The following is a 19,185-nucleotide window of genomic DNA, read 5'->3' as shown; positions in this document are numbered from 1 at the left end:
CATCTTTCTATTTTTCGTGAGCATAGGCTCAGTGGACCGACGATAATCGATGTATCTGTCCGCCAATTCAACTTCCTTCTTACCAGCTGGTAATTCTTGAGATTCTCCATACATAGATTTAGAAGATAATAATGGGGTATCAAGACTCCACGGCGATACTGGGGACCGATCCAAGCCTTTAGAAGCGTATGGAGGGGTTTATTTTGGAATCCCGAGCCCGCTCTCTCAAATAAGTCGACTAGCTTTGGGTTAACGTATTTGAAGTACTGGAACATATCTTTACAAGTGACTCCGAGACAAGCGCGCATGCGGGGCGTGAGTTCACCTATTATAGCTGTAATTATCTCCACAGGCATCTTGTTAATGATACACGGTAGGTCCTGATCTGGAAAGGATATAAGACCTAACAGAATTGATTAGTGTCATCAATCGGAGATAATGATTTCGGGAAACTTACTAGCTATCTGCGACGAAGAACTTTTCTTGAGTGGATGACACTTTCGAGACAAGGACTCGCCAAGTTACCATCAATGATCTTCCACACGATATTCTCATGAACATATTCGACGAACTTACTCCATATATGATTGCTTGCTTAGGGCTTACTATTCGCCGCTTCTATACTTCTTACAAGATATATCACCCGAAGCCTTTCAGTCTGGCTTTGTGTGTTGATCAAAAGTGTAATCAAGATCTATCCATAGCTTTTTGCAATCCATTGGGCTATTCCAATTTCTCAGGCAAAGCAACTTTCATTCCAATGTATCGGACATTTAGAGGTTGGTATCAAGATACACCCATTCAAACCATCCGTAGGGAGTGATCTCCTGGTTATGGAATGCACTAGGCCGACTTGATCGAAAACTGGCAGGGTCTCCGTCATTGTCAGAAGACTTGGTTGGATATTGGGATATACCCTTATACATTCTTCCTTCCAAGGTATCTTTTGATATCTGCCTACAGTCCCAGTAATGAGAATTTCAAGGTAAAGCTGGCTCTTCAAGATAGATATAGAGATCATTTACTCCATTTACTTCTGTGTAGTGATTCCCGAGTCCTGCTACTCTCTAGAACGTATCGACAATGGCGTGGCGTGCCAAGACCTGCTTTACCAAACCCTCTCCAAATTGGACCTCGAGCTTGGTTCCTTGAAGCAAAAATAATAATCTTAAGGGACAGATACAATCACGCGCGGAAGGGGAAATGGGTACCCCACTGGAGAAACCATACCGTTGGGAAAGGCTGTGGAGATTGGCCCGACCAGGAAATATTTGATACGTTCTCTGAATGGAGGACAGTAATAAGCTTGTAAAGATAGGAAGAGGGATTCGTGCTATGGAAGGTTGACGACCACGCGAGGAGACTATCTAATCTCAAGTATTTGCCAAGACCCAAGTTAGCTTTAATCTAAAATAAAATGCTTTATATGATCACTACTCATAGAAGAAAGACCTTGGCTCAGAAAAAAATGCATGATTATCCAGGCAATGCCTTTTCCTATTTGCATGATGCAAATGTCAGAATTTAACAACTTTCATTCCAAAATGAAATCAAAAATATAACAAAAACCGGAGTCATCTTTATTCCTCGACCATATAACAACAATAATAGAATATGAGTTAAATACAAATTATATGTCCTCGTCCCATTTTTACTTCCAACGAATCTTATTTTAAGCAATTCGGTTGATGTTACACATCTCTATCTTTTCCGATACGCCCTTTCTCTTCAGATTTAGCTCCGCAACGCAACCAAGGCAATAGCAACAACCTGATCTCTTAAGAAAAAAAGACAATCAGATATTCAACTGTTGCGGTTTACAAATCCAGGAATCTTCATTACCAGTCTTCGGAAGAATGCATCCCCACAGTTCAGGCCCTGGATCCACACTGTTCAAAGCCAAAAGCACAGTGGTAGGATCCGGATTGGAATAGTAGAAAGTCACAAAGGTGTCTCTGAGAGCACCGTAAGAGGGGACACATATCGAATCATATATTGTTTCAACACTTGCGTCTAGATGACCCCATGATTTAGTAAAGTATTTACGAGAAGATATGGGGAAAGTTTCTTACCGATTCTCATTATTTCACTGATCAGTTCATAAGCGCAATTCATGTCATCGGATATTGTGTGATTCTTTTTATGGTTTGTATTTCCCCACTATTTGAAATGTAAGCTTCAAGGTATGTAGAGGTTGATCGCATAGATAAAACGATGTCTTTGACGCAAATACAAGCAGGGGAACGAATATATGTATGTACTTACACCGGCGAGATTCAAAGTGAACTTTAGCCTGCCATCGTCAAATTCTTTGTACTGGCAGCAATTTGTATAGGCTTCAGCACTGGTAGCAACAGCGGAGTTTGTTGGAAACCTGTCTGGAGCAGCACGGGAAACAAGCTCGTGAGCTTTGGTGGGCGTATCAACATTGGGATCTATTGCTGGTATGGCATGAGCTGATGTCATGGATGCTGCCATGAGCAAAAATGCAACTAGAAGTTTGAATGAAATGGTACCCATGGTGATTGTTGAAAGCGATTTCTGAAGGCGCTTGAGAAAAAATCGAGAGACCTTTGAAATAACCTTTGAAATATCTTTTCGGATAACAATTTAGATATTGAGTGGAACTACTGAGCTCTTTATTTGTTTCATGCATGGCTGCAGCTATACTACAATCCTCTTCCCCAGACTCGAGAAGGATTTTCCATCCCAAATAGATTAACCTTAAATTAGAAGTGTACTTCCGAAGGCATTCGCACTTGCAATCCTAGAGCCAAAGGTCTTGGAGAGATTTCCAAAACCAATCTTTACACCGGCTGGTAACGAATTGATGTTTAATTTTACTGAAATTTGATCCCTTCAAGGCAACAGAGCGGTTACACTTCTGAAGCGGTGACGATGTCCGCCACATCCCCGTTAAACACAAGGCCCACATCGCTAATTTATAGACTGTCAGGGGGCGCACGGTTGTGGGGTTAGGCTGCTGTGGCGCGTAACTTAATCTTGAGCACAAACAATTCTTCAACACAATTCGGGGTTGGAAACCAATTGTGATATTGACATTATCAAACAAAATGACTGCTCAAGTTATCTGCTATCCGATTTTGGGTCAGATCACAGTTGTTGCGGAGAAACAGGTAAGATCACATGACGTACTTCCTGTGTCAAAGACAAATTATTCAACTAACATATGCGTAGGTTAACGTCACAGTTGCGTTGTTTCCGCATGACGGTGAAGAAACCAACTGGGAAGTAGCATTATGGTATGGCTCGAAGGATATGAGCTGGAAACAGCTTGATCTCACCAGAAGTGATGATAATATACCAATAGTAAGGATATCTGATTGTCTACCCTTGTGATCTTGAATGCAATTGACAAAAAGGCAAAGCTTGCTGCAGACACTCAAAACTTAGTCTTGTTCTTCTCAAACACTCTGCAACGGCAATCATTGAATGAACAACATGTCTGTTATACCATCAAGTACAGAAGAAGCGGAGAGTCGGCCTGGAGATGGGTGAATGATGATCCCGATCCCGTTGGTGATGCAGAAATCATTTTCCAGGAACCATTAGCTACTTTACAGTTGTCTTCTATTGAGGAATATATCTCCAACTTGTCAGGTGATTTCCACGTCAAGTATCATGGACAGCATAAAGTATCTGATTCACCCACATGGACTTTGACGTGTCCGATACCTGCTTTAGTCACTTCAGCTACCGAACCAAGTGTCCAACGAATTACCTTTGGATTCCCAAAGGATACAGTTCAATATTTTGCACTCGTCAAACGAATGAATTTCTGGCTAGTACCACGTCATGGCGGATCTAAATTTGACTTGGGTGAAGACGATTGTCAATTCTATACCAAAGATGCGGAACCAAAAGCGATTCTGGTATCTTTTTTAAGAAATGATAGGATGCATTTTGTAATGCTTGCGTTGAGTATGAATGGTGTTGTAACGACACTGACATCTGGTGAGAATGGGACTATCACTCTTATAGGAAAGAATGAGAACGAAGGGAAAAGAGATGGAATTGTGATTTGTGCCGTAGGCAAAACTGAAGAGGAGGCTATCACGGCTGCAATGAACCATGCAAAAAGGGTTGTTCGAGAAAGCTTGAATGCAGAGCATATTACGAGCGGAAGGGTCGAGAAATCTCTAGTTCCTGAACACAAGAAAAGTTTCCACGACGAGCTGGTATATTGTACATGGAATTCTCTCGGGCCCACCGTGACATCTACTACTCTTTTCGCCGCGCTTGATGATCTGGATCAATCATCAATCTACCCATCTACACTCATAATAGACGATGGATGGCAATCCATAACACCGTTCGGGTCCGAAACTTTCCCAAATCAACATCGTTGGTCAAGATTCGAAGCTTCATCAACATCCTTCCCAGAAGGTCTTACCAAGCTCTCACTAGAGATTAGAAAATCTTATCCCTGGATCAAAAACATTGGAATTTGGCACGGTATCTTTGGATATTGGGGAGGTATTGATCCTGAAAGTGAGCTTGGGAGGAAGTATAAGTTGCGATGGGTAGAAATCAATAATTCGCGACGCAGTGGAATGTGGGTCATAGATGCTTGCGATGTGAAAAGATTCTATGATGATTTTTATTCGTATGTGTTGCTTTCCAATTACCCATTCTGATTTGCTCCACTAAATGATTCATGCTCCTATAGATTTCTCAACAGCTGTGGTATAAATGCGGTCAAATTGGACACTCAAGGGTTACTAGATGATCTCACAACTGCCAAAGACAGGAGAGAATTAATACCGGCCTATCAAGATGCAATTCACGCATCACTACTTTCTCATTTCGAAGACAGAGTAATATCATGCATGTCTCAATATGCTACCAATATCTTCTCTCCTCAAATACTACTCTCTGCATCAACCCATCCCACGAATAAAATCGCCATGCGCAATTCCGATGATTTTTGGCCCAACGATCCCGCTACTCACGCGTGGTACCATTCACTCCCCCTTACTATTCTTTGCGTTTAACCTCTCAACCGAACACTAACTAGCACTATAGGCACATTCACACAAACTCACACACGTCACACCTAACCACGCATCTCGAAAACATCATCCCAGATTGGGATATGTTCCAAACCTCCTCCCACACCCCCACTACTCCACCTACCACGCCGCCGCACGCTCTCTCTCCGGCGGTCTCCTATCCATAACCGATACGCCATCTCATCACAATCCCTCTATTATCTCCCGCCTTTCCTGCACCCCCTTCCAATCACGATCCTCACCCCCATCTCCCCCCATCATTCTACGCACCCACCCCGCAAAATCCACATCCGTATACCCCAGCTCTCACTCTCATCGCATATTAAAACTCGGCACCTCGACTCTCAAAACCAACATCAAAGTCCTCGGATTATTCAACACTTTTTCTTCCGGTTCCATCACCGAGATCATCGGACTTGAGGACTTTTTCCCTCTTGCCCATTCCTCTCTCCACAGAGAAGATCCCGCAGAAGAAAACCAAGAAGCTCAAGAAAAAGAAGAACAATACATCCTCCACAGTTCCTCAACCAACAATCTCTCTCCCCCCGTTTTCCTCACAGCTCGAGGAACAAACACAAGTAAATGCATAATCACATTACCCAATGCCGGATGGGAAATTCTCACCGCGTGTCCTGTATATACTATTCCTCTCCCGCCATCTCCATCTCCATCTTCTCTTTTCAATCAAAATCACAATCAAAATCACAATCTCAATCTCAATTCCCATCTCCATCCCAGCTCCACCTCCACCTCCATCCCCAACCCCCACAACAAAAACCACAAACACGCACCCAAAATCAACACAATCCCCAACCCAACACCACCCCCACAATCAACCTCGCCCTCCTCGGTCTCCTCAACAAATTCGTCGGCGCGGCTGCAATTCTCAAGAGTTCATTTTCATTTTCTCTAATTCCTGCAACTTTAACTTCAACCTCCACCTCAACCTCCACCTCGACCTCCTCACCCCCCCTCCAAACCCTCAATTTCCACATCCAACTAAAAGGCACCGGCATCCTCGGTCTATACATCTCTCCTCCCTCCCCCTCCCCCTCCCCCAAAATCCCCTCCCCCAAACTCTCAACCCTCCACATCTCCCACCACAATATCTCACCTCTCCTCCCGCACCACACCAAAATCGAATATTTACCCCATGCGCGCGGATACATGGTTTCGATTGATTTACCTTCCATCTTGGATATACGTTCGAGTTGTGGTTCTGATTTTGATCACGATTTTGACTCTGGGAGGAAGGGTGAGGGTATGGGCGATGGGGATTTGTTTGTGCTTGATGGGGATGAGGATGGCGATGGGGATGGTGAAAGTGAAAGCGAAAGTGAGAGGGAGGGAGTACTGGTTGATATTGGAATTTTGGTGTAAAGTACTACTGTGCTGTGGACTGGATGGTGATGTGAAATTGTCACATGTATCTAGATGTAGAAGAGGAGAATAGTTATTCAGTATCCGGAATTTTAGGAGGTGGATCATAAAGCTCCAGTTATCAAGGTAGTGAGTGATATGTTCTATTGCACAAAACAAGCTTTGGTATTGTCAAAACAATCGTGATGGAGGATCCCGAAAACTTATGCATGATATCCCATAAGCCTAAGCCATTCTAGCAGCCGTCGATCCATCTAGTACGAGAATAGAATCTCCGCACCATTCAACGTATTCCGCAATAATTACCATACATCAATCCACGTAGCACTATTTCCTCTCCATTTTCCACACACGATACTCTACCACGTTTCTTGTATATATCTCTTTAACCTCTCCAGATTCGCGGTAAAATCCTCCGCTTCCTCCATGCTCATACTCGCATGAATTTGCAAGACGCTCAAGAAAGCACATCGCACACCCTTGGGCATACCACCCGAGCTACCACAAACATAAATCATTGCTTTTTGACTCGTGAGCAAATCCGCAATTTCCTTTCCTTGTGCTTTAATCTCATCTTGCACGTAGACTTTCTGTTCTTGATCTCGCGAGAAAACCGGACTTGTATGTACATGATCTTTTACTTGGGCCGATTCCCACTCCTTAGCAAAGAAGTAATCTGCCTGGCGATTACGTCCACCATATATAAGATGGACTTTCCCGAACTGGACTCTGCCCTCCGGTGTGTCTTTAATTTGTTTCAAGCGTTGCAAAATCAATGATCGTAGAGGTGCGATTCCCGTACCTGCACCGACTAAGATGAGGGAAAGGTTTGGTACAAGCGGGGGTACTTTATAGAAAGAAGGGTTCGCATTGTACTGGATCGTGAGATTTGTTCCCTTGGGAAGAGTGGCTAGATAACGAGAACAGAGACCGTTGCGAACCTTTCGAAGAATGGTGCGGTATTTGACAATGGCGACGAGAATTTGGAATTGATAATCTTTGAAGGGCCTAGGATCATCAAAACCTTCGTGGTTGTTCAATTCTTTAGATTTTCTGGAAGCTTTATCCGAAACTACGATGGGGTTGTGTAAGTCGCCGCCGGAACAGATACTGAACTCGCGACCTCGAATCACAGGAAAAATGGTGACGGCATGTTTCCAAGGAAGCTTGACGCTTGGGAAATCCTGAAGACATTCGAGAATGCTGCGACGAGGACGAGTGGTGTAATCGTAAAGTTCATCGGTATAGAGAGGATCTCGAAACTCAAGGAGGCGTTCTTTGTGTGTCGGATCATTTGTATAACCGGCCATAAGCTCGAAGAAACGACGTTTGGGAATGGCATGAAAATCAAGATTATGAATCAACAACTCTCTGAGTGTTTGTTCGTCTCCGATTTTATTTAGACCATCTGGGGGCATTACCAAATTTTTCGCGCCGAACCAATCTGGTGATTTTGGTTTAAAGTGTAACTTCAGATCCGCAACATCATTCCATCCCATCAAATCAATGAGGGTCTGGACATCTTCAGGAAAGTTTTTGGGAAAGATCGATATAGTGTCCCCAGGATCTAACATGAAATCTCTGCCTCTAAGCTTGAAGGTGATCTCGCGAACATCCTGCCAGTGATCTGGAGGAGTGACGCGCTTATTGGCTTCCATAGTGACAACAAGTGGTGAACGATTCTTTTTAATTCCTTTTAGAAGTGCGGGTGGGGGTAATACATTGTCATCTTCTGGCTGTTCTGTGTGGAAATCGGTCACCCGGTTTGATGGCGGTCCTGGTGCGTCGAAACCATTATCAAATCTTATTCCAGATTCCAGGCCATATTTATCTGCCATTGTCGCTGTGTTTGGGACGGATGATTGGTGAGCTTGAATATCGGCCTCTCCAAGTACTTTTGGATCAGTAGATTTTTTAGGCAGGTTGGAAGCTTCCAAATCTTTGATAGGAGCAAGCTTGCTATTTAATGAATCAAATTCTGTTTGACCATTATCATCTGTGTTTTCAAGCAATGAAATTGATTTCTCAATATCTGTCGGCGGTTCGTTTACCAACTCTAGCCAGTATTTTGGGGGTAGGAGAACATCATCAGGAATTGGATCTAGGCCATCTGGCAATGGGTATGATTCGAGGACTTTCTTCCTAAGATCAATATACCAGGAGAGGAAAGTTCCATCAACACTATTTACGTTAGAAATTAGGCAGGTACAAAGTTTGGGATGAAAAGTATAGGGAAACTTCTACTATGGAGTACATAGGCAAAGGGTTTCCCAGTGAAATAGAATTCGCTTACCCTTCATCATGTTGTTCATCTGCTTCACCTCTAGGATATATTTCATTCCCACCCAGCTGTTCTAATCTTTTATGCAATTTACGAGATGCAAAATTGAATCTTAAAAGTTGTCAGTATCATTTTGTTTAGCAGATGCATTTCTTCCTCCCTTTCACCCTGCATCACTTCCACTAGTTTGTACCTACTTTGCATAAGAACTATCACCAAGACCAAAAGTGGTGAAGTTCACGTGACTCAAACAATTGGGAGGCAAACGCTTTCTCAAGAGACTATTCCAAAATTTCCTTGCATTCTTTGGGAATTCTCCTTGTCCTGTAGTTGACAATGTGAATATCACAAAAGTGTACTTGGATAATTCTCTCTGTTTGGTACATTCAAATGAGTATATTTTGATTAAATTTGGGGAAGAAATTACACACAACATCAACCTCATCCATTTCGCACACCCTTGTCATGAAATGAAGTCTTTCTGTAATGCGTCCCAATTCTTCGGCCACATCTTGAGAGTTTCCAGTTTCCGTTCCGTAAAGGATAAGTGCGCTCCTATCGTGTCGTTGGCCATTGAGTATGTCAGACATTTGGTACAATTAATTGATTGATGATTGTTTGTGGCAATGGCAAATATCGATTAATGACTCGATATGATATAAAATTCCATAATCGACCAGTTGATAAGAAAAATAATTTTTGGTCACCATTATCAAAGAAGGGCTGGCTGCATGTACTGTAAGTCACGAGATATTGGTTAGTTGGCTGTTTCGAATTCCCATCTCATCCACCCATACTGCTTACAGCACGAACAATTATCAACAAGAGGACTGGGTAACTCTTCAAGGTGAATCCATGTAGTCCATGTAATATGAAACTCTGTGGTTTGTGGTTGTGTGTATATCAGGTGATTATCGTACAACCTGCCTTGCAGTTTGAGAAGGAAACAAAGTCTTTGACTTTGCCTTGATTGTCTTGAAAAATCAACGGTCAACGGCTTCATGCATACAGAACAAGACGAGACGAGACAAGACAAAACAAGACAAGACAAGACAAGACAAGACAAGACAAAGAACGGTTAGCAACAGAAAGCTATGGAAGAAAAAGGTTGTTTCCAACTAAGCAAGCTGCAATGCAGGCATACTTACGATTGTGAGTACATAATGACAACACCACATACAAAGAGTGGGAACATGCAAATTTAGTGTTGGGAAGATGGGAGGATGAAGATTCCAGTACTGTATCAGGCATGAATGGATTGTCGATACTATTGCGATATCTAGATATAGGTAGGACTATACAGATAAAATGATAGCAACAGACACTTTTTTTATATCGGAATTTACAAGAATTATAAGAATTATATTATAGAAATTATAAAAATTATAAAAATTATAAAAATTATAAAAATTGTCAGAATTGATGAGGGGATTGATACGTGATTATGTACTAGTGGTAGATATTGATACATGTACTCCGTAGCAATGGATCGATCTACACTGTACATACTTTATTACTCGAGTATTTAAGTGGTTCTAGAACCTATTTTGATGTCATAAGAAGAAGAATGACATATTGAGGTATGAATCATCTCATCTGTCAAATCGAGCAAAGAGTGCCCTGCCCGAATGACTTCTTGATAATTATCATCAATTGATATTTACCGGTCGGGCATTCACATCACATGACAAAATATCAAGCATTCGGTGACAGCATTCATGGACGGGAGATTCGGTTGATCCATACATAGGTAGGTACCAGGGAGGCACTAGGTACGCCTTTCCCAAAGAATGCTCTTGACCATATACAGGTAGACAAGTAAACAATCGCCCAATCGCCAAGTCAGGAATCCTTCCCCTTTTATGATGTGACTCCTTGCCTCCCCTTGCCTTTTTCGCGACTTCCCCATGTTATGTGGCATTCGAGAACAACATCGAATCTCACACCGTATGATGGCCTTTTCTCGACTTGTTGGAGGATTAGATAGGTATTGTATATTCACTTGCTATGGGGGTTGTCGCTTTGTCATGGAGCACCTAGATACATGTAAAAACTAGGTATCTCCTATCTCGCATATCACGACGGTGATCGTGTCAACCCAACCACGTGCCAACGATGAGTAGAATGTAGAATATAGAATACATATACCATCCCAAATAGAATCAATCCATTCATCCCTCTTGACCTCCTATCCCACCATTTCCCCATGTTCATTCAATATCAAATCTCCTTCTCACCGTACCACCCGTGCCACCTGCCAACTGCCAACTGCCAATTGCCTGCCACCTTATCAAATGATTCTTCCCTTTCCTGGCCAATTAATCGTGTCCTTCTTCCTTCTCACAGTGGATTTTTGCTTTGCGTCGAACCTTCTGTCTAATCTAAATATTCTCTAATCGAATAGAATCCCCATTCCCAGCCCTGTTCAGCCACTGGCTTTAATCCAATTACGGCAAGTGCCACTCGCTAAGATGCGGCTGCCCCAGCGATTCCATTGGAATTTGATATATTCTGCCCACTGCGCAATCCCGACTTCTTTCTCCCTTTCCTTTTGAACACCTCAACTTCAAGAATTCCATCCAGTGTCAATCACAACAAAACCTCAACCAACTTCCCCAAAACCAGACCACTAGGGCACCTAGCTACCCTTTTCCAACTCCCCCAATTTGTTCAGAGAGTATTAAAACACACTCCCAGCAAACGTCGATCAATTTTCAATTCAATTCAAGCTTCTACTCAGTCTTAACTACCACATACCATCAAATCAATTATCATCATGTCTAGCATCGTGGAGAAAGTTTCTGACGCCGTCACCGACGTTACTGCCGCTCTTGGCAACACATCCATCTCTGACAAGCCCGCCGAGACCACCACTGGTGAGAAGGCTGCCAACACTACTACCGACAAGGAAGCTGTTTTGGCCAGTGCTGCAGAGGGAAGAAGACTTTACATCGGTAACCTCGCATATGCGACCACCGAGGGGGAGTTGCAAGCCTTTTTCAAGGGATACTTAATGTAAGTACTACCGCTATATTGACTTTCACACGCCATCTTCAACGTCGCCTTCATTTTCTATCAAAATTCGTATGCCACCTGAAATCAGCAAATTTTGGGAAGTTGCGAGTTTTTCTGCACCTTCCGAATGTGTTTAATTTGTACGATCTTTACTACACGAGCTAATATTTTCATACAGTGAATCCACCTCTATCCCAAAGAACCCACGTACTGAGCGTCCAGTCGGATATGCTTTCGTCGACCTTTCTACCCCAACTGAGGCCGAGCGTGCTATCTCTGAGCTCTCTGGAAAGGAGATCTTGGATCGCAAGGTCTCTGTTCAACTTGCTCGCAAGCCAGAGACAAACGACAAGACTGAGACTGCTGCAAGCGGAGGAGAGGGTCAATCTGGCGGTGAAGGTGGACGCCGCAGACAATCTGGCCGTGGACGCGGACGTGCCCGTGGACGTGGAGGACGCCGCAACAATGCTGTAAGTTTTTTGAGACATGCATTTCCAGAACAACAGTTTCCTGATATGACTACAGTCCCGTACTGAGGAGGGCGCTACCGAGGCACCCGCTACCACTGAGGTTCTTCCTTTGACCGAAACTACCAACCAAGCCACTACCGAGTCCAAGGAGGCTAAGCCACAAACTACTCGCCCACCCCGTGAGCGTCGCGAGCGTGGTCCACCAGCCGATGGAATTCCATCCAAGAACAAGGTCATGGTTGCTAACCTTCCATATGATCTCCACGAGGATAAGGTATGTTCAAAAACAGTCTCTTTCGTATGATTTTCTAACAAAATTGTAGCTCAAGGAACTCTTTGCCGTCTATGAGCCAACTTCTGCCAAGATCGCCCTTCGCCCAATCCCCCGTTTCATGGTTAAGAAGCTCCAAGCCCGAGGTGAACCCCGTAAGGGTCGTGGCTTCGGCTTCGTTACTCTATCTAGCGAGGAACAACAACAAAAGGCCGTTGCGGAGATGAACGGAAAGGAAATCGAAGGACGTGAGATCGCTGTCAAGGTCGCTATCGACAGCCCAGACAAGACCGATGATGATGTCAACGCTGGCTCTGCTGATGCCAGCGCCGAGACTGCCGATGCCCCACCAGCCGGTGCCGAAACCGTTTCTGCTTAAGCAGGAAACGTTGTATGATGTGAATGAGAGGAGATTTCCACAGAGATGCAGATGATAGACTAAAGCATTGCTATGCGTTGCTTTTGGACCATTGTCGGCGCGTTGTGGAAGCTTTCAGAGAGGGAAGGATGGATTTGCTCCTTTGATTTACTCAATGGATCGATCATCTTTTTGACGATTTTCTTTTAGGTGGACATATGAATACTAACTCGGGGGATTTGTTAATGGCGTCTAAATAGATCTTTGGGCTTCTACGCTCTTTCTTTCCGACAGACTTGACTTCTTCATTTCCGAGTATGGGTTCATAGTTCTTCATGACTCTTTTTCAAAAACTATGTCTTATTACAATTTTGCTGGCATTCTGTGGGTGTACACTAGATTTTTTTCTGACGTGCTTCCATATGGGATGGGTGGGCATGGAAAACTTATTGATTAATGATTGATGACAACCCTATCATTATCAGATCAATGATAATAAAGTGAACGATTTTACCAGCAGAATGATAGCTTTCCAGAGTGATATAAAAATTGATGACGTGACCTGCTGTGCTTCTAGCCAAAACTTTGATAACAAAATGTCTCTCAATTTATAAGCAAAACCTGCTTCCCCATTTGAATCGTTGAATACCTACCCTCAAATCGGTTGCCCCTTTTTTCTCAAAATCCAATCCCAATCCTTACAATCACGATACCCAGGTAGGTATTTAAGCTTGGATATTGATTGGTCTAGATCTCATTTAGCGTGGTTTGACCTCCATTGCGCGAACACTCCCAAATTTAGAACTTCAATTCCCCTTTGTAAAGCCCCACCACATTAAGACTACAAGCGATCTACATTCGACGATATACATCTATAACCATCCATACTCGTACACACCAATCGATAATCTAATTTCGCTCACTGGATCCTCGCCACTCGCGCAAGACAATCAATATCTGAAAATACGTCACTGAGCAATTGAGACTTGGAGCGCAAAGAAGCCTGATTAGGCAGTTTCATCGACAACGGGACTTGGAGAAATTAGAGAGACAGGAAACGCACACTCAGCAATTGATCCAACGCCAATAGCAGAAATGACTTCAAAGGCTATGTGGGAGGTTGATCCGGAGACAAGGTCAAAGGTAATCTCCTCTATGGGGCGCCCATCTATGAGCGCAGACATCTATTGCCTCGTTTCTGATAGAAGAACTCATACTAAACATATCTTGAACTCAGCTCCTTGATATTTCCAAAACCAATGGCAACGACCGATGTATCGACTGTGGCGCACCTTCTCCTCAATGGGCTTCCCCAAAATTCGGCGTTTTCATCTGTCTCTCTTGCGCTGGAGTTCACCGCGGATTGGGGGTCCACATTAGTTTTGTAAGAAGTATCACAATGGACGCTTTCAAGGCGCAAGAAATCGAGCGAATGAGAGAAGGAGGGAACAAGACTTGGAGGGAATTTTTCGATCAGGATGACAGGAACGTCATGAGTGGTATCACGTAAGTGGACTTTATTTGCGACACAATTATTGCGGTGGGCGGTGGGCAGTGGCACATAACTGACACATTCACAGTTGGGACGATGCAACTATTGCCGAGCGATATTCTGGCGAAGTTGGAGAGGAATACAAAGAACGACTCACTGCCAAAGTCGAGAAACGCGAATACGTCCCCGTACCAAAAGCCCCTGCTTCAAAATCTACAACTGCTGCCACATCTTTCTCCAACCATAGTTCTAGCAACTCCCAATCACAAACTCCTCTTGGCACAAGAAACGCCAGTCCATCTAATGGCAAAGTGAAGGTTGACGATAGGTATTTTGCTGGGCTTGGAGCTGCGAATGCGAATCGATCCGAGGATTTACCTCCTTCACAAGGAGGCAAATATGGAGGATTTGGAAGTCAACCAACTGAGAGGGAAGATAATAATGCAAAACTACCAGGTTTGGAAGATTTACAGAGAGATCCTGTCGCGGCACTTACGAAGGGCTTTGGATGGTTCACAACTACTGTGGGAAAGACGGCAAAGACTGTTAATGAAGGGTATATACAACCTACTGCTGCGAAGGTAATCTCATCTCCCTGACACCACATCTCGATTGTGGCTTCTTCATGCCCGCATAATGAATCAACTGACAACTTTTCCTTTCAGATCGCCGAATCCGATGTAGCCAAACAAGCACAACTCACCGCCGCTCAAGTTGCCCGAAATGCGCAAACTGGAGCTAAGAGCGCCGCAGATGGATTCAACCGTTTTGTTGAAGGTAGTGGTGGCGGTCCTTCTAGGAATGTTCCTATCGATGAGAGCAAGAAGGATTTCTGGGATAGTTTTGCTGATGCTGGGACCAAGAGGCAACATGCACCAAGTGCATCAATTGGAACTGCGGCTGTCAAGAGGAATGGCGGAGGTGGAACTGGAAGTGGCGTTGGGGCAAAGAAAGATGATGATTGGGAGAAGTGGTAGATGGGGACTTGGAAGGGAACTTGATTGAAGAGACAATGGGGATATGTGGATAAAGAATAACGGTTGGGTGAATGTATATACATATAGACCATATGTTCAAAAGAGAAGTTTTAGCAAGACATGCGAGAAAGAATTGAAGATTTCACGTTTTAATGGTATTTAGCTACATATATATGTCTCTTTCAGAAACAGGCCAAGGTGTAGGTAGTAATGTATATTAGATTTTTATTATGGGAGTCGGTTGTTGCAATCGGACTTGAGCTTTCAGAATGATATTGGAATTGGGGATTGGACAAGTGCCCTGCTCTTACGATTTAAGAAGATCGATATGTGTCTTATTGGATGAATATGTTGCGGTTTTCTGAGCCAAGGATTCTTATTCTAGATACATGAATTTTTCAATAGCTTGCTGTTGTCTCAAGTTATCACGACACTACCCATATCTCCTTCTCAATTTCAAGCAGCAGTATCTGTTTACAACTACAAGAGCGATGCCGTAATGACCAGTAGCATCTTTATTGTACACCATCGCCCACTTCTCTTCTCACAAGCATCGGACTTTGAAGCCTACAACCGAAGAACACGTAGGTCAACAAGTATCTTTACCTCTGGGTCATCAAATATTACATCTACTTCTCCTTCAGGAGCATGGTTGAATGGACAGTTTCTTATGGCCGTGGCTCAAAATCAAATATCGTGGTTATGATTCTGAAACATCAACCAACAATCTCCAAAATTCAATCTTTCTTTACCGTGGTCAACTTCCCACCCGACCAGACGACCCGGAAAAGTTTGTCAAAGCGCTTGCGCTTATTTCCTCCACACCTTATTGTTCTAGATGAAGTGTTCTTACTTCATGTGGCCGCGGTTAGTCTAGATGTCGAGGGATTGTCAACCGCTTCCAACAGACCGAGATCCTATCGCGCGCGTAGAATATTACACCGCCACTATTCATATCCTTGATAAGTCTCTATGTTCCCGTTGAATTGTGGATTAATAATTAAGCCGCGTTTGATATTAGAATAGCATCAAAATAGCATTAAGTAAAATTCGGACGATATTCTAGACTTACTTTTTTTTGGCGTTGCCGAGATACCCCTACATTCTTTTGAAAAATCTCCGAACGGATACTCACTCATAATTATGTTACTTGATCACCACTCCACGTTCGTAAATTCGGATGAGGAGCCTCTTTTTCCACAATTTCGCAACCTTCCACCAGAGCTCCGTCTACATGTCTGGAAATATGCGCTTCCAAGCGGTCGAACGCTCAAGGTAAAAGTCGACGCCTATGACGATACGCGAGCTTCCCTGCAGGGAAACTTCTCGGCTATTCCCTCTATCTGTCACGTCAATTCCGAATCTCGATGCTTAGCTCTGAGTATCCTTCGCAATGGCCTCGGTCCCAATACTGAAGAATCCGATTTCTACTGGAACCCCAATACCGATACCATCTACTTCCCCCCCTCTGCATCCTGGACCAACGGCACCATGGAAAAACATCTCTTCAAAGAAAAAGCTCCCGCTTCGTATCGAAATGATGGCATCATGCCTGTAGTGCAACATATCGCCTTACCCCTCAACATCTGGCTGGCGCAAGGTCTCTATCTCGAGCCCCTCCCAGCCCGCTGGCTCCTAGATTGGCTGTATAAATTCCCCGCGCTGCAATCCGTTACTCTGCTCATCGAACCGTTTGACCAATGGCTCGGTCTCCCCAACACCTCCATCGTCTACCATGAACCGCTCGACGTACCGGTTTCGCAGCTGCTCCATCACAAACCTTCGGAAATGAAAGATATGCTGGAGAAATCCTTACGTGAGTATCGCGCAGCGAATGATCCGGCTTGGGAACCGCCGGTGGTGGAGATACTGGTGCTGGGGATGAAGAAATTTAAAGGGTCGAAGAAGTGTATTAAGAAGAGAACGAATTTGGATCGCGAGGATGTCACGGGGGTTTATGAGCATAGGATTTCGAGGGAGGAGAAAAATGCGAGGAGGTTGGTGGATAGGTGGCCGGCGGAGATTCATGCGGTGGAGCAGTGGAGCTTGATGGGGCAGCCGGAGGAGGAAGGGGATTTTTAAATTTCTTGGGATTTGGGATTTGGAATTTGGGAGGGGGGCGGGAGTGTTCACGCTTGGTTGCCGTATCTCTGTTGGTGGATAGATGCGGAAAAGTTGTGGTGATTAGTTTCATCTGGGCGTTGTGGGGAGCGAATAGGAACCCATTCGTGACGGTAGATAGGCTGGCATCGTTAATAATTATCGAAACAATTTTGAACACCTGTTCGACTTTAGCACTTGAGTTCCAATGTGTTGGTAATTAAATCTCGATTGTTATCTTGGAAGTTCATACATACTGGTTTTTGATAAGACTCGAGTGAGTTTCGGGTAATCAATTAGTAAATTCGAGAAAATTGACATCTTGAGCTTCTGAGGGGTCAGATTACACTTGTATGACGATGATGGTGAAGTGTGATAGAGAGATTAAGGGATAGTGAGTCCTGGAAGTAAATTCGGTGTAATGGGGAAGAATCTGATATCTTCTCCACGATCATTTGGATGATGGGTTATTGTATAGGGTGAATCTATCCTGTTGACGTTTAGTACTTTCAGTGGAAATTGGTCAGATGCTTCTTTCAAGATTCTCTTCAGCGAACCTCATACCTTAAGATTGCTTCGTGGGTAATTTCTTCAGATAATAAAAAGTGGCGACAGTGTTCCAAAGCTCCCAGACTTGGATGTAAAGTTATAAAAGGAAGGCGTCTGGTGGAAACCCCTTGCTCGGAAGAATCATGTGATTAAATGATGTTTGGAAAAGCGTGTGATTTGATCAAGAAGGGATAAACCTACGGGATACAAAGTGGAATCCGGAAAGACTTTCGCGCAGTAATTTCTCGAAAGTTTGCAGAATGCAAGCGGTGGATGAAGAGACAAGAACGACTGAGGTACAGGATTCAGTCGGCTGAGTTATTGTGATACTATCTTCCACATATCCCTTTCGTCTGCGACTCGAGAGCATTCGTAGCTATCGAGATAACTTCTACAAAGTCACCAAATTTATTGTACTTACACGACTCACGATGGCTTCAGGCATCCCATTTCAATATCTCCCTTTAGAAATACTATCAGATATCCGATTACTTCAAATATCGCTTTCACCAGACTCGAAACATTTGCGTGGCAAATTCACAAACGTCTCATTAGATGTGGTTCCACCAACACAAGTGCCTTACGCTGCTATCTCCTATCGTTGGGGATCAGCTGATATGTGCAATCAGATATGGTTTGATGAGGAACATTGTCTGTGTTTGAATAGTTCGGCTGGGACAATTCTGAGATCTTTTGCTGCTCATTTATATTTAGGTTTTGAGCCTTGCTTTCTATGGATCGATGCTCTCTGTGTTAATCAAAATGATGATATTGAGAAAGGATCACAAGTGCGTCAGATGGGGAGAATACATTCTTTCGCGCTGCAGGTATTCGCTTGGATTGGGGATGAATCTACAGATAGTGATCTTGCCATGGATTTTGTGGTTACATTATACGAATTGATGATATAATTTGGAACCTCTACTTATTCGGATATAGTTTCAGTCCCTGGCTGTGAGCATAAATCTCCTGGCTGGAAATCACTTGATACTCTCCTACAATGACCATGGTTTTCCCGCACGTGGATCATTCAAGAAGTTGTACTAGGAACCGATGTTGTTTTGCTCTGTGGACAGAAAGCTTTGAATTGGAGAGCCCTGGGGTTCGTGGCGAATATGATAGTAGGGATGGACTTAGAGAAGCTATTATTGTTTTGTCAAGATTGATCGTGTTCAGATGGCTTGGGTGCGTCTGCACTCATCTATCAAATAAAAGAACTTAGAGAGAAGGGTAGTTCTGTTACTCTAGAGTACGCTTTG

General features: G+C 43.7%; 7 protein-coding genes across 7 annotated transcripts; 5 read left to right on the top strand and 2 right to left on the bottom strand.

The window, feature by feature from the left end:
* Positions 1-1,795: 1,795 nt before the first annotated feature.
* Bfra_007361ia (uncharacterized protein) lies at positions 1,796-2,520 on the bottom strand (the record flags this gene model as incomplete). Its single annotated transcript, XM_037337734.1, has 3 exons — positions 1,796-2,013; positions 2,073-2,160; positions 2,266-2,520. 3 exons carry the CDS (start codon positions 2,518-2,520, stop codon positions 1,796-1,798), a joined length of 561 nt encoding a protein of 186 aa, XP_037187114.1.
* A 554-nt stretch (positions 2,521-3,074) lies between these two features.
* Bfra_007360 (putative raffinose synthase sip1 protein) lies at positions 3,075-6,413 on the top strand (the record flags this gene model as incomplete). The annotated part of the gene is made up of 6 exons (XM_037337733.1): positions 3,075-3,137; positions 3,199-3,330; positions 3,390-4,627; positions 4,691-4,975; positions 5,109-5,667; positions 5,772-6,413. The coding sequence occupies 6 exons, from the start codon at positions 3,075-3,077 to the stop codon at positions 6,411-6,413; spliced, it is 2,919 nt and encodes a 972-aa protein (XP_037187113.1).
* A 359-nt stretch (positions 6,414-6,772) lies between these two features.
* On the bottom strand, positions 6,773-9,284 carry Bfra_007359 (putative nadph-dependent fmn fad containing oxidoreductase protein; the record flags this gene model as incomplete). Its single annotated transcript, XM_037337732.1, has 4 exons — positions 6,773-8,594; positions 8,707-8,805; positions 8,892-9,067; positions 9,126-9,284. The coding sequence occupies 4 exons, from the start codon at positions 9,282-9,284 to the stop codon at positions 6,773-6,775; spliced, it is 2,256 nt and encodes a 751-aa protein (XP_037187112.1).
* Positions 9,285-11,470: 2,186 nt separating this feature from the next.
* On the top strand, positions 11,471-12,829 carry Bfra_007358 (putative rnp domain protein; the record flags this gene model as incomplete). The annotated part of the gene is made up of 4 exons (XM_037337731.1): positions 11,471-11,709; positions 11,888-12,179; positions 12,235-12,453; positions 12,503-12,829. The coding sequence occupies 4 exons, from the start codon at positions 11,471-11,473 to the stop codon at positions 12,827-12,829; spliced, it is 1,077 nt and encodes a 358-aa protein (XP_037187111.1).
* A 1,074-nt stretch (positions 12,830-13,903) lies between these two features.
* Positions 13,904-15,277, top strand: Bfra_007357 (putative zinc finger protein gcs1 protein; the record flags this gene model as incomplete). The annotated part of the gene is made up of 4 exons (XM_037337730.1): positions 13,904-13,951; positions 14,046-14,314; positions 14,389-14,881; positions 14,966-15,277. 4 exons carry the CDS (start codon positions 13,904-13,906, stop codon positions 15,275-15,277), a joined length of 1,122 nt encoding a protein of 373 aa, XP_037187110.1.
* A 1,143-nt stretch (positions 15,278-16,420) lies between these two features.
* Positions 16,421-17,359, top strand: Bfra_007356 (uncharacterized protein; the record flags this gene model as incomplete). Its single annotated transcript, XM_037337729.1, has 1 exon — positions 16,421-17,359. The coding sequence occupies one exon, from the start codon at positions 16,421-16,423 to the stop codon at positions 17,357-17,359; it is 939 nt and encodes a 312-aa protein (XP_037187109.1).
* A 998-nt stretch (positions 17,360-18,357) lies between these two features.
* On the top strand, positions 18,358-18,837 carry Bfra_007355 (putative ankyrin repeat and sam domain containing protein 6 protein; the record flags this gene model as incomplete). Its single annotated transcript, XM_037337728.1, has 1 exon — positions 18,358-18,837. One exon carries the CDS (start codon positions 18,358-18,360, stop codon positions 18,835-18,837), a length of 480 nt encoding a protein of 159 aa, XP_037187108.1.
* Positions 18,838-19,185: the final 348 nt, after the last annotated feature.

This window comes from Botrytis fragariae (genome assembly GCF_013461495.1).
Source record: "Botrytis fragariae strain BVB16 chromosome Unknown tig00000795, whole genome shotgun sequence".
Lineage (NCBI taxonomy): Eukaryota > Fungi > Ascomycota > Leotiomycetes > Helotiales > Sclerotiniaceae > Botrytis > Botrytis fragariae.
Note: the sequence above shows the minus strand (reverse complement) of the source record. Positions and strands in the feature narration are given on the sequence as shown.